The 13872-nt window shown below is 46.1% G+C and overlaps 1 protein-coding gene across 2 annotated transcripts in view; it reads left to right on the top strand.

Moving 5' to 3' along the window:
• Positions 1 to 6796: 6796 nt before the first annotated feature.
• TENT4B (terminal nucleotidyltransferase 4B) overlaps positions 6797 to 13872 on the top strand; it is a 51393-nt gene continuing 44317 nt past the window's right edge. The window contains exon 1 of one of the 2 annotated variants that reach the window (XM_082232911.1): positions 6797 to 8324. In XM_082232911.1, coding sequence (XP_082089037.1) covers positions 7537 to 8324 — 788 coding nt within the window. In that variant the 5' untranslated portion in view covers positions 6797 to 7536. The remainder of the gene's footprint in view (positions 8325 to 13872) is intronic. The other variant, XM_082232910.1, reaches the window with a different exon arrangement.

Genomic DNA, 13872 nt, shown 5'->3' with positions numbered 1-13872 from the left:
TGTATTGTTGGATAGAGAAAAAAGGCTATTTGATCAGTGTCTCCCCACCTTGCATAGAATAGGCAATCTGGTGATGTTTCAAATGGGTGGGTAAATGAGCCACATCATAGTGGCTCACACATAGTTTAGTGTTTTTGCACTAAACTTGGATGCATATAAATAAATATTTTTAAAGTATTTGCAGTTCTACTAAAATATATATTGTGGAGATTACAAGTTGGAAAGTTGGAAGGGTTCTGTTTAGTAAACCAAGTTTTAACTGAATAGTATTTTATTTGAAAAGTGATTCAGAACCGTTAAGTATTTGTCTTTAAGTTGTGGGGGTGGAGGGGTATGGCATGAATTGCAATCACACAAAATACGTAAAATATTGGAAATGCTGAAGCCCTGTAATAATGGGGAATTTCTGATTTGTGTTTCTATCCCTGGCTGACAATAATCACACGACTCCAGATCTAGGAAATAAACTGTACCTCTAAAGACATGATAAGCTGACCACCTTAGCCCCGCTTTCATAGGGACATTTTCTCTCCACAAACACATTGCTAGTTCTGCATGAGGGTGGCAGGAATCAGAGAGAAAATTCTTGGCGGTGATTGTTAAGTGTTTGCTTTCTCTGCTTTCCTTCTCTTAAACCTTTTGGGTTTTGCCATGGTATGGTGAGAAAGGAGTAGAAGTTGCAAGCGGTGTCTGTTGACAATATCAGACAAAGCTGTAGGTAGCGTGAAGGTGCCACCTGGAACTTGTTGCTCTGAAAATCTCAGCATCAACTTTTCTGGGATAAGAGAATCTCATGCTGAGGATTTACAGAGGCCATGCCTCTGTCTCTTCATATTGTTCTGGCTGATAGCACTTTCATGTTGCTAAATACAAACCACAATATAAACAGTACCTGCTGCTGGCTAATTTCCTGCATTGTTTTGGTCGGAGGTGCAACACATTTAGAAATCAAGCTTCCACTTAGTACATTTTTACACACCATCTGCTCAAAGCAATTTTAATCATGCATTCAGAGATGGAAAATCTCTGTGAGCCTTTGGTAAGCGAAACAATTAAACCTTTTTTTATATACAATCAGAATGAGGAAACTCGAATGAAAACAAAGCAATCTCCCTTACCCAGTTAATTGAGACCTGTGTTTATTGCTTCACTACCTTTTGCCCGTTTGCCCTCCGACGAAGAAATGACCAGTCCATAATTTTAATGGTAGGTTTATTGTAGCTGTGAGAGACAGAATAACAACAAATTGCTTCAAAGCAATTTGATGTTATTGTTGGGGCAGGTTCCCTGGGAATCTCCATAGGACTGTACTTCAGCTTCCTTTTTATTCAGTGAAGCTTGTATGTATGAGAGAGAGAGAGAGAGAGAGAGAGAAGTTATAGTATCCAAATTGTAATAACTCTCACCTCAGATTCTTATTTTGATCAGACCAGATGATATGCCTTGCTGAGTGAAGGGTTTGGATGCTCAGTTTGGGCAAGACGAAAAAGGTCAGTGCTTCTAATGGAATATATTTGTCTTTTGCTACTGAGCAACACTAATGCCTTGGGGTGTGGGGTTCACCTTACAATTGTCATGTGAAGTCTTTGGCAATAAGTGTTTCCCCGCCCCTCATCTGTAAAACAAATTCCCAAGATTTGGGTGTTCGACAATTTTTTATGGGTGCAGTTTTCTTCGTAGCTATCTGCAATTTCTGCAAATGCCAGATTAGATTGCTTCCAGGCACACCACTGTAGGTGGTATGGTCTAGCTCAGGCTTGCTCAACCTCTGCCCTCCAGATGTTCTAAGACTACAGTTGCCATCATCCCTGACCACTGGTCCTGCTAGCTAGGGATCATGGGAGTTGTAGGCCAAAAACATCTGGGGGGCTGAGGTTGAGGAAGCCTGGTCTAGCTCAGTGAAGGGGAGCGTGGTCTTCTATATGTTGTTGAACTAAAGTTCCCATCATCCCTGACCATTGGCCATGCTGGCTGGAGTTGATGGGAGTTCAAGTCTAGCAACATCTAGAGGGCCACAGGTTCCCCATCCCTGTCAAGTGCAGAATGCATTTGAGTGATAGAGGGACACAAGCTACAAGTAAATAACGTAACATTTTTTGTTACTCCTTCAGATCTTTTCAACTAGACAAACTACTTTGTTTATGTGGCTTCATAGTGGTTAAGATTCTGTGAATTATTTTTGCTAATGGTTTTGATGAACTTTTGTTTGTGGAGGAAGGGGTAGCAAGGTGTTCTCCAGAAAGGACACTCACATATTTAGCATTTAGTATGCTTTTTAAGGCCTGAAATTGCTGACCTGCAGAAACTAGTTCAGGCCCTGAATACTATGTTGAACATTATTCTTATTCTTAATTTTTTATTGAATTTATATACTGCCTGTACCCGGAGGTCTCAAACAAATGTGTTCTGAAACACATTACAGTGATACCTCAGGTTAAGTACTTAATTCGTTCTGGAGGTCCGTTCTTAACCTAAAACTGTTCTTAACCTGAAGCACCACTTTAGTTAATGGGGCCTCCTGCTGCTGCTGCGCCGCTGGAGAACCATTTCTGTTCTCATCCTGAAGCAAAGTTCTTAACCTGAAGCACTATTTCTGGGTTAGCGGAGTCTGTAACCTGAAGCGTATGTAACCTGAGGTACCACTGTAAATCTCATTAGTTCTGGAACAACTGCAGTATTTTCCTGACTGTTTCAAAGTGCTGGTTTTAATATTTAAACCCCTGTACACTGCACAATATACAGGTACTATTTCTGGGTTAGCGGAGTCTGTAACCTGAAGTGTATGTAACCTGAAGCATATGTAACCGAGGTACCACTGTAGCAACTATAGAAGTTTGCACTTGAACAAGGACTATCCCTTTAGTCAACCAGACAATTTATCTGGTTATCTAATACATCCACCAGTTTTCTAATACATCTACCAACACTGTCTTCACTTACTTGCATGCTGTATTGCTGACCTCAGCTCTTTGGCTGCCCCTCCCAGCATTTAATAAGTGTGTGTGTGTTTATATAACACACATTTCTCATGTTGATAATAATGGTTCAAAAAAAAAGGGACCCGCAGAAGTCCCTTTTTTGAACCTGACCTTGTGATAGTGGAAAAGGGGTGCCCATTTATCATTTAAAAGCTATTTGTGGGGGTGGTGTGGGGACAAAGAAGTAACCTCAATGGATGTTCCCATAGTAAGTCTCATTCTTTCATTGCCATCTAGTCTGGGCTATACACTTCTTTCACTTTTGTGAATAATAGCAAACATTTTGTATACTACAAAATATGTGAACATGATTAATAAATCTGGGAGGAAAACTCATGGATAAGAGCAGAAAGGGAAGATAACCAAAGCACAACATGAAGAAACAATCAAGTATCTGAAAAAGGAAGGATCACTCTAATGGCAGTGAGTTTGAGGATGACCATATTCTATAAAGTGAATTAAAAAGCAAAAAAAGGTGGAGAAAGTCGGAGCCACTGTGTAAGTCAGAAAAAGGCATAATGGTTATAAGCCAATCTATGGATTGAAAGAAGCTGGGGGAAGGTGGGAATCGGAAGATAAAGCTGGAAAGTAAAAGGTGCTATGGTCTATGCATTTCTGGAAGCAATGTTGTAAGACAAGCCTGCAGTGCGGTTGACCCACACTGAATATAGCCTGTTAGTCCAATACTACAGAGAGAAAGAGTTCAATAAAGCTTGCTTTCCTTACCTGCTTGGGATCGTAAAAATGAGACTAAAGGGGGAAATGGTGCACTTTTATCACAAATTAGTCTCATTTTATTGAATTTTGCAAAATTAGCCTCTTATTACCAGAGGTAAATCATTGTTTCCAGATGGAAGATAGAAAGTGGCTTTATATTGGTCCATGCCGCTCAGTATTGTCTACAATGATGGCAGCTCTCCAGGATTTCAAATGAATGTTTCCCAGCCCTACCTGAAGATGCTGGGCATTGAAGCTGCGATGCTTTGCTACTGAGCTGCAGCTGTAATATTATTTCCCATTTAATTAAATGATTTTGTCAGGCTTGGTTATTGTTCTGTCTTGACCAAGTCCTTAAATTTAAAACAAAATTGGGGGAGCTGTCAGGACCTGGGAATGTGAATTTGGCAAACTGTTATCTAATCCTATATGTGTTGGAGAAGTGTAGCATTAGCAGGTAAGTAGAGAGCTGAACAATGCGCTCTACTCATTGTCAAAGTGACTATCTTTAGTATTACGGTACTTCACAAGTTCCACAGAGGAGGCATGGTATGAAAAACCAATTGGTATGGTGGATAGAATGCAGGCAAACCTAAAGGAGAGATGGCACATCTGTTTATGAAGGTAGTGGACACAGACAGCAACTGAAGGAGAGTGTGTGTTGTCTCCCCAGCAAAAGGTTTGCGTGCATGGAGATATGTGAGAGGAGTAGGTTGTGAGGATAATGTACAAAGCCTCTTACAATGTAAAGTGACATAAATGAACTATTAGAGCAGGATGGTCTAACATACAGTCAGAGGGCCACATGAAGCCCTCAGTGCCTTTTTTGGCAGCCCTTGGAAACATTTGACACCCTCCCCACAGCTCTTGCACTGCCTTCCCAAAGCCGGGAAAACAAGATTATGGGCTTTGGGGAAAAGGTCATAGGGGCCTCTAGCCTAAGGTTACCAGACATCCCCGTTTCCTGGGGACAGTCCCCAGATTTACAAATCAGTCCCCATACAAAATCCATTGAAGTTGAAAAGTGTCCCCGCATTCATTGAAAAAGATCTGGTAACCTTACTCTAGCCTCCTTTCCAAAGCCTAGTTAAGGGAGCCAGTGTGGTGTAGTGGTTAAGAGCGGTAGTCTTGTAATCTGGTGAACCGGGTTCGCATCTCCGCTCCTCCACATGCAGCTGCTGGGTGACCTTGGGCCAGTCACACTTCTTTGAAGTCTCTCAGCCCCACTCATCTCACAGAGTGTTTGTTGTGGGGGAGGAAGGGAGGGGAGAATGTTAACCGCTTTGAGACTCCTTCGGGTAGTGATAAAGCGGGATATCAAATCCAAACTCTTCTTCTCTTCTTCTTTCCCAGCTTTGGGAAGAACATGGGAGAGCTCTAGGACCCTGCCTGACCCTTGTGCCTCCTTTTCAAAGCTTGGCGCCTCACTTATCCCTTTGGGAAGGCAGCATGGTGGTCTGGTGGGGCGTCAATTTTTGGCCTCACCGCCTCGCCCTCTGCACAACAAGGCAGTGTGCGGTGTGCAGGTTCCATTTTGAAGTACTATTGTGGTCCACTTGGAATGAGAAGTTAGACTGCCCTGTATTAAAACAATCATAGGGTTGGTAGGGGTGACAGATTTGGGGTTGGGGGAGCATGAAGAAATAGCAGCTTGTCAACAAATCAATTTATTATCTCGTCATTGCAGGTAACTCCCCTCTGAAGAAAGGTTGTGATGTCTTGGATATTTTAGTTTAGAGAAAAGATGAGAAAGAGGTGTCATGATCAGGGTCATAGCTAGGGGTGGTGAGGTGGGCCTCCACCAGGGGCCCAGGCGATGGGGTGTGTGTGCAAAATCGGCTAAAATATGTCCATAAATATAAATATTGATTATTGCCTCATAAGAAATGTTTTTCAATAGAGAGTGAACTGAAGGGGGGTGGAGGAGAGTTGGAAAGAAGAGATAATTTGTCCATGGCTAGGGGGTGCAATCTGGACGGTTCTGCCAGGGGCGCAAGATCACCTAGCTATGGCTCTGGTCATGATAGAAGTTTATAAAAGTATACAATGGCATGGAGAAAGCGGATAGAGAAAAGTTGTTTTTCCACTCTCGTAAATAGTACAATTTGTGGACATCCAGTGAAGCTGAACAGTGGGAGATGTAGGACAGATTAAAAGAAGAACTTATTCATGCAGCACATAGTTAAACTATGACACTTGCTCACATACGTGAGGTAGTGATGATAGCCACAGACCTAGATAGCTCTAAAAGATGAGACAAATTCATGGAAGTTGGAGGCAGCAATGCTTCTGAATACCAGTTGCTGAAAACCACAGGAGGGGAGAGGGCTCTTGTGCCCGAATCCTACTTGCAACAGGATTCCCACAGGCATCTGGATGAACAACAGGATGCAGGAATAGTTGGGTCATAAATCTGATTCAACCAGAGCTTCTTTTGTTCTTACAGGAGTACTGTTGCTAGGATTTTTAATGTTCAAAGCACCAGCTAGTTATGGTGAAGCTTAGGCTGAACAGCCGAAGCACGCCGCTGGTGTAGCTCCCTGAAAGTTTCTGCAGCATTAAGTGAAGCAGTCCTTTTAAGGTGCCACAAGACTACATTTTGTGTTACACATTTTAAATGCCTCGGGTGTGTGTGTGTGTTCTGATAAAATGGCCTCTAGTCCACAGAAGCCCATGCCGCAATAAAATCAGTTTCAGCGCAACCCTGCGCCTGCCCCGCTCAGGAGTGAAGTCCTTTCCCGTTCAAATGGGACTCGGTCCCAGTTCAGCGCGTATACACAGGATGGCAGCCCAAGTCCTCGAAGGCGCCGAGAGGTCTCGATTTTGGCGCTTGCCGTAACCAGGACTTAACATGGCTGCACCTCTGGACTCTTGCCATGATGGGAGTTGCGTGATGGCCCCTTTCACGCGGCGGAAAGAAATGGGACGCGGGGGTGGGGGTAGGACGACACGACCAGCCCCATGATCCCGGGTCAGCCCTTTTAAGGGCTCCCCCTTCTGTGACCCCAGAAACGCGCCTTCCCCTCCTGCGGGAGAACGCGGGAGCTTCTTCGCTGTGTCTGTGTGTCCCCCCACCCCATCCCAAGTGAAAGAACGACGTAAGAGCTATTGTTATATCACGAAATAACGATGGTGATGGTAACAGTAATAATCTCGAAAGGAGAAAAGAAGCGTGCGTGCTCAGTGTACAGCGCGGCCCGTCGCCACGGTGCGACTGCCATGGTGGAGGATGTAACTCCATGGACTGGAGCGCGCCTGAGGGGGAGAAGGACGACGACGACGAAGGCAGAGGCAGGCCGGGCCTAGCCGAGCCCTGAACCGCGCACGCTTTCGGCAGCAGCCAAGCCCGGCCACAGCGCGGTTCTCCCTCCTTCGTCGCCGCCGCCGCCTGCTCCTCCTCCTTCTCCGTCTTCCTCCCACGCCTTTATTACGCGCGGCCCGTGCGGCGGCGGCCACCTCTTCGCCAGGGCCCCGCCTCGCTCGCCGAGAGGGGCGGGGGTTGCTGTGTGCTGGAGGCGGCGGCGAAGGAGCAGCGATAGTGGGAGCAGCCCAAGCAAGGAGGAAGCCACTCAGCGCCCGGCCGACCTCTCTCGCCCCGGACCGCCAGTCATTTCACTGGGCAGAGGAGGAGGAGGAGGGCGCCGCCGCCGACACAGCGCAGCGGAGGAGAGTCTCCCTTTTCTCTCTCCATTGCTCGCCGCCGCCTTCGTCCGCCCGCCATTAGCGCTGCGAGCCGGTGGGCGCCGCCGCGCTCTCGGCCGGCTGGGCTGGGCCGGGCCGGGCCAGGCGGGGGAGGAGTAGCCGCCGCCGCCCAGTCTCTCGAGGGCCGGGTCCCCGTTTGATGGATCCCCGGATCGCCTGGTTCCAGCCAGAGCAGCTCGGCCCCTCGAACCGCCTGTGGATGCAGATCTGGGAGACCACGCAAGGGGTCCGCAATCTCTACTTCCAGCAGCAGCAGCAGCAGCACGAGCAGCAGCGCGCCCAGCAGCAGCAACAGCAGCAGCCTGCCTCGGCCGCCTCCAGCAGCAGCAGCAGCAACACCGCCGCCGCCGCCAACCCCGGGGTCGGCCCGGCCTCGCCGCCCGGCATGTCCCGCGGCCCCCGCTGCGACCCTCAGCCCGACTTCCTGCCGCTCGAGAGCGCCAACTACCAGCAGCAGCACAACCACCACCACCTCCACCGGCGGCAGGCCTCCTCGCCGCAGCCGCCGGCCGCCACCGCCTGGGCAGGCAGGCCCGGCGCCCGGGCAGCGGCTGCAGCCCCAGCGCCTCCTGTCGCGGCCGTCTCTTCCTCCTCCTCCTCGTCTTCTTCTATTTCTTCTTCCACCGCCGCCGCCGCCTCTTCTCCTTCCCCGGCCGCCGCCGCCTCTTCGGCAGCTGGCCCTTCTTCGTCTTCCACTTCATCGCCGCCCGCCGGCTCGGGTTCTTCGGCCGCCAGCAACAAGAGGAAGCGCGACAACAAGGCCAGCACCTTCGGGCTCAATTACACCCTCCTGCTCGGGCCCGCCGGGGAGAGCGGGGTCCCGGCGCCGGGGGACGGGCCCCTGGGGAGGCCGCAAGCTGGCCCGGACGAGCCCGCCTACACCGGCACCCCGTGGAAGAAGGCGAACTACAGCCAAGGAGTGGTGGGGTGAGGAGACCAACATGGCTAGCGCTTCTTTCTCCCTCTCTCCCAACCCCCAGTATCTCTTTTTTCCACCGTGGAGAGAGGCCTCGGGAAGGGGATCACATCGCGGAGGGGGAAGTGGGGTTATGGTAGGGAAAATAAAAGGGGCGGGTAGTGTGACTAGGCCCTAGTCAAGGTTATAAAACGGTGGAGCAGTTGCTTCCCGGCAATGTGTACTTAATGTATCGATTGGTAAGAGCAAGTATTCCAGGCAAAGGTTCATTCGTTCACTTTTCCTTTTACCTCCTTTTTTCTTTTTAAGTGTTTCTATACCTTTGAACCTAGAGGTAGGTCCCACAGGTCGAGTCCCAGGTGCCTAGGGTGTCAGAAGTTACTCAGTGGCCAGGCTGTGCTATTCCACATGTGCTGGCAGATTCTTCCTTCTTTTTTAAGGATCCTTTCGCATTGAGGTTTCCATAGCTGTGCTCCAGTGCTGTTTGAGGGGGCCCCCATTGCTCGTAGGCTAGCATTGAGAAATACTGGACAGAAGTAGAAACTTGGCCAAAAACTCACACCTACAAGCTGGGGTGAAGAACTTGCGGCAGTGATACCAATGTCAGGAAGGTGTTTGGGATGCTAGCTAGGTTAGGCTGGAAAATATATGGCGGAGTAGGTTTGTTGAAGGATTGTTCTTGGGGGCTAGTCTGGATTACATGATTGCCACTCAAGGCAATGCTGTTGTGCCCTTACTTTTTGGCATTGGGGCAGGGGACAGAGTTGTCTTGCTGCAGAGGTCTGAAAGGGCCTGGAGTGTGTTTGGGGATTGGCCAGATTTGTCAGCTGTTCAGGTTTGAATTTGACAGAATTTGGGGTGCAGTTAGCATAATGGCCATTGGGTGGGTGCATAGGGGAGAACATGTGGCCACCAAGACCCCTGTATTACTGTTTTATTTTTTAATCTGGAGATCCACAATAACTCATATGAGTTGCGTATGTGAGATTCTTGTAGCATTTTTCATTTTATTCTGCAGCAAATGATGTGCTTTAATAGGGGGTGGTCTCTTTAAAATGCTGTCTGGCAATCTTGGCCCAGGAGCACATGGCGTGGGAAGCAAGAATGTGTTCCTGTTCCTATCTGAGATGCAAGTCAGTCTCTCTCTTTCTCTCTTCCTTCTCTCAAATTGGGATGTAGTGCACCCCTTTCTTTGTTTCCTTTGAATATGGGAATTCCTCTACCATTGTGTGCTATGTGCATCCAAGTTGAAATGCAGGAAGGGGGGGGAGCTTTCACATCTCCTGTTACGCAGATTATATATTTTTGCTGTGGTGTGCTATTTGGTCATTGTACATGTAAAAGGGTGGAGAAGCACTCAGGTGCATATTTTTTTCTATGGAGGGAAGAAAATTAGTAAATGCATGCTACTCATGTTCTTGAGTACCACAGCAATAGGTGCACATGTGCACGGTATCAAAGGACACGCTGAGGATTGAGTCTTTCTGTGCTGTCGCAGCATGTGTTCCAATGCATGGTAGTGCGCGGGCCAGGAAGCCTACTACACACAGAGAAAAAGAGCATGGCATTCAGGGGCTATACATTTGGGTTTTTACCAGGGACTGTGTGTTCAACACATCAGGGAGGGGATGTTACCTCATCTATCGGCCTGTGCAAAGACTTGATTTTCTGTACAATCCACATTTTCTAAAGAGAATCTTTGTCACTCATAATGTTACATTATGCAAGGTCCCAGGAGATAGGTGCCTTTCTGAATACAAATGTTTTGCCTGTGTGCAGTACAAAGAGGGCGTGGAAGTAAGTCATCTGCGCAGTTGATGCACAACTCCTCCATGGCACGTTACACACACATTTGGTAAATTAAATGTAAGGTATTTCAATGTGTCTTAAAATGCCCCACCTGTGCACAAAGCCCCATTCTTGTGCCTCCATCATATCCTGTCTGCTCTTTTTGCTTTTATTTTTCGACATTGCAAGCATTTTAAAGTTCTCTAGGAAGTAGCCGTGCTGCCTGTTTCTTCTGTGCTTGGGAATTTTTTTAAAAAAACTGTAGTAGCATTCCACTTTCACTGTGTTTTAGTACACTTCAAATGATTTTTACAGCGATATGTAACATCTGTCAACAATGTGTTAGTCATGCCCATTTAGTTTAGGGGGTCTGCTCTGGGTAGAACTAACATTAGTTACAACCTGCAGTGTTCAGCAAAACAATTTGGCCTTTGGCGTTTCAAGGTAGTTTGCAGCTTTTACTTGTTTGATTTGTGTATCTTTAATCGTAATAATCTTGTGTATATATGGATTTTTACCTCGACTTCTCATTACTTTCTAATTTTACAAATGCTGGTGCCATTGCAGAGTCAGCTTTATTGTTTTTCATTGCAGGGTGGACACATTGTCCCATAATCACAGAAGGTCAGAATGTGTAGAAGAGAGAATATTTTAGCTGCATATTTATTGCTGGCATTGCATGTGGTTTTATTCAGGTAGCTGTATATGTCTCTCTTAGAACCTGCTTCAAGGCATGTGGGCCCCATATGAACCTTTGCAGTAAATGTAATGTTACCTCTGAAGTGCAAAGTGTTTGCTTAAACTGAAGAAAAGAGTTCCAGTTAGAATTCCCAAACTTTCCGTTGACAAATCTTGTTTCAAAGAATGGAACTCCTGTAAGTTTCTCCTGCAAAGCAGATTATGAAAAATCACCTCCCCTTCCGTCTTGCAGACAGGTGTAGAAGTCTTACTTTGCATTTTTATAATATAATATCAATTACTATTGTAGAAATTTGTAGTTTAATGGACAAACCTTTTCTTCATGTGCATTGTTTTCTGGGGAATCCTGTAATTTTGAGATAGGCTTGTACTGTACTTCTGAAAGTGGCTGAGGCTTGATTGTCTGTTAGATGTTGTTTTTGTGCATTTCTTTAAGTACTGTCCTCTGTTTTAGTGTGGGTATTAAATTCAGTAGTTTGATGCTCTGCGATAAACATAGTTTAGATCCCAAGCCATAGTTTGTGCTTCCAAACATGTAACCAAATCATGGTTTAGAGCTGTGTGTCTACTGTCATTTAGGACCATAGGAAACTGCCATCTATTGAGTCAGACTGTAGGCCAGGGGTCTGCAACCCGCAGCTCCGGAGCCGCATGTGGCTCTTTTACATCTTTGCTGCGGCTCCGGGGCGGATACTAGCGAGGGGAGGAGGCGCATTGTGCGCCCCGACACTCCTCACTGTGGCGGGCGCTGTACTGGCTGTGACGTCACATGGGGGCGGTGCGTGCGTTAGTCACGCACCGTCCCGACGTCACCTTCCCGCCCGCTGTCAGATCGTGGCTCCAGAGATATATTTGTTTTAAATGTCACAATGGTTTTGCGGCTCCCAGTTGTTGTTTTTTCTTCGGAAACGGGTCCAAGTGGCTCTTTTTGTCTTAAAGGTTGCAGACCCCTGCTGTAGGCCCTTCTAGTACAGTATTGGCTATACAGACTGGCAGCCGTTCTCCAGGACTTCAGACCAGGAGTCTTTCCTATCCCTGGCTGAACAGGATTTTACCTGGGACATTCTGTATGCAAAGCAAATGCTCTTAACATGAAGCTACAGCCCTTTCTATCAGCTCATCGCTACTGTCTCTAGGCATAGCAGCCCCCAGATGCCAAGCTGTAACTATAGTCTGTCCATTCATACATCACATCATATCATAGTTCAGCTCTTTTTCTGGGGTGGATGCAAGGAGGATATTGGAAGTTTTGCTTAGTTAACTGTGTTCTATTATTTATTTTATGTATTCAGGGGTATTTATACCCCACCTGCTAACCAAAGTTCTTGAGGTGCCTAAGCTCAGAATGTGGTTTGTTACAACTGTGGTTCGGAAACAAGCCAGGATCATAAACCACATTTTGAATTTGGCTTGTTTCCCAAATAATACTTCAGACTAACCATGTAAATGGAAATGAAAGCTTTTGGTCATGCCAGAGGGTAGAGCTAACAAGCCCAAGGGTCATGCACATCTCTAAGCCATAGTTGAACATTACGTCCAAATGCAACCACAGTTGGGCATTGGGTGTTGAGAAAGCATAGGAAAAAGTGTGTGCTACTCAGATGCATTGACTTGTGAGGTAAACTACGGTAATATTGTGCTCTGTAGTCGCAGTCAGAATAAGGCTGCATAAAAAAAACCAACCTCAAGATAATCATCACCTCAGATTAGTAATCATTGCTCAAAGCAGATCTCATGATCTTTCATTTTGGCAACTCCTGTGTTGACCTAAGTGTTATAATGATGATCATTTAAAATGTAATCCTAACAAAAATATGATTATATTTATAATTTTATTATTTGTTAATACGCACTACATCTTCAAACCTTTGCGGATAGCTTTTGGATGTCAGAAAACTGGTCAGTATAATACTTGTGGACAAAATCTTCTGATGTTTTTGTTATGGTTGTAGAGAGCCTTGTAGGCTATCTATTCAAACTCCCTGTTCATTGCAGGAAATCAGAGCTTGAACATCCTGTATGGCAGAACCCACCATTCTCTCATGGGCTTCCATGTTGAAATGTTCCAACTGTTGTGTGTATGTCCTAAACTCTACTTTATCACATAGTTATTTATTCTTATAGCACATTGTTTCCCTAATAACTTGTCTATTTTGCAAAAATAAATTGCTTTCATGGTGTAGCATTATAGATACATGATTACCCACTGCTCTGGCCAGCACTCTGATCCAATTACAGTGGTACTTCACGTTACAGATGCTTCAGGTTACAGACTCCACTAACCCAGAAATAGTACCTCGGGTTAAGAACTTTGCTTCAGGATGAGAACAGAAATTGTGTGGTGGCGGTGCGGCGACATTAGCTTCAGGTTAAGAACAGTTTCAGGTTAAGAACGGACCTCCAGAACGAATTAAGCTCTTAACCCGAGGTACCACTGTATATCTGTCCTGACTGCAGTGTTACAAGATGCTAGCAGTACTGGCTACTTAACCTTTTAGCTTGCTCTGAGTAGTATTAGTATCTTCTGCTAGTGATGCTCATCCAGTTGCAGGTGTTGGTTAAAGAACAGTCTTACATTGGGTCAGGCCATTGATCCATCTAGTCAAATGCTGCATGCCTTGACAGCAGTAGATCTCCAGCATTATGGGTATAGATTTATTCTGTGATCCGCCCTGAGACCCCCAGGTATAGGGCGGTATATAAATTCGAATAATAATAATAATAATAATAATAATAATAATAATAGGTTTTGCTCTGCTATCTCAGATCCTTTTAAGTAGCAAGATCAGAGATGGAAATTTGGACTTCATACATGTGAAGCGTGTTGTACCCCCTCCAAGTGAATCAAAACTATTTCCTACCTGTACTGTCTCTCAAGCTGATCAGCCCTACCACTTACTAACAGTCCTCCTCCAGGACTGGAATTTCAGTGAACTCAAGCAAGCTTAGCTTCCTTCCTGGTCACCCATCAAGCTACAGGGTCTGGTTTAGACATAGGAAAGACATGTTGTCCAGAGTTTAAAATAATAAATTGTAGGATTGGAAGGCCCCAGCCTTCAAAGCAGGGTCATC

Source organism: Podarcis vaucheri (assembly GCF_965113315.1).
Source record: "Podarcis vaucheri genome assembly, chromosome: 7".
Lineage (NCBI taxonomy): Eukaryota > Metazoa > Chordata > Lepidosauria > Squamata > Lacertidae > Podarcis > Podarcis vaucheri.
The sequence above is the reverse complement of the archived record's forward strand: the minus strand, read 5'-3'. Positions and strand labels throughout refer to the sequence as shown.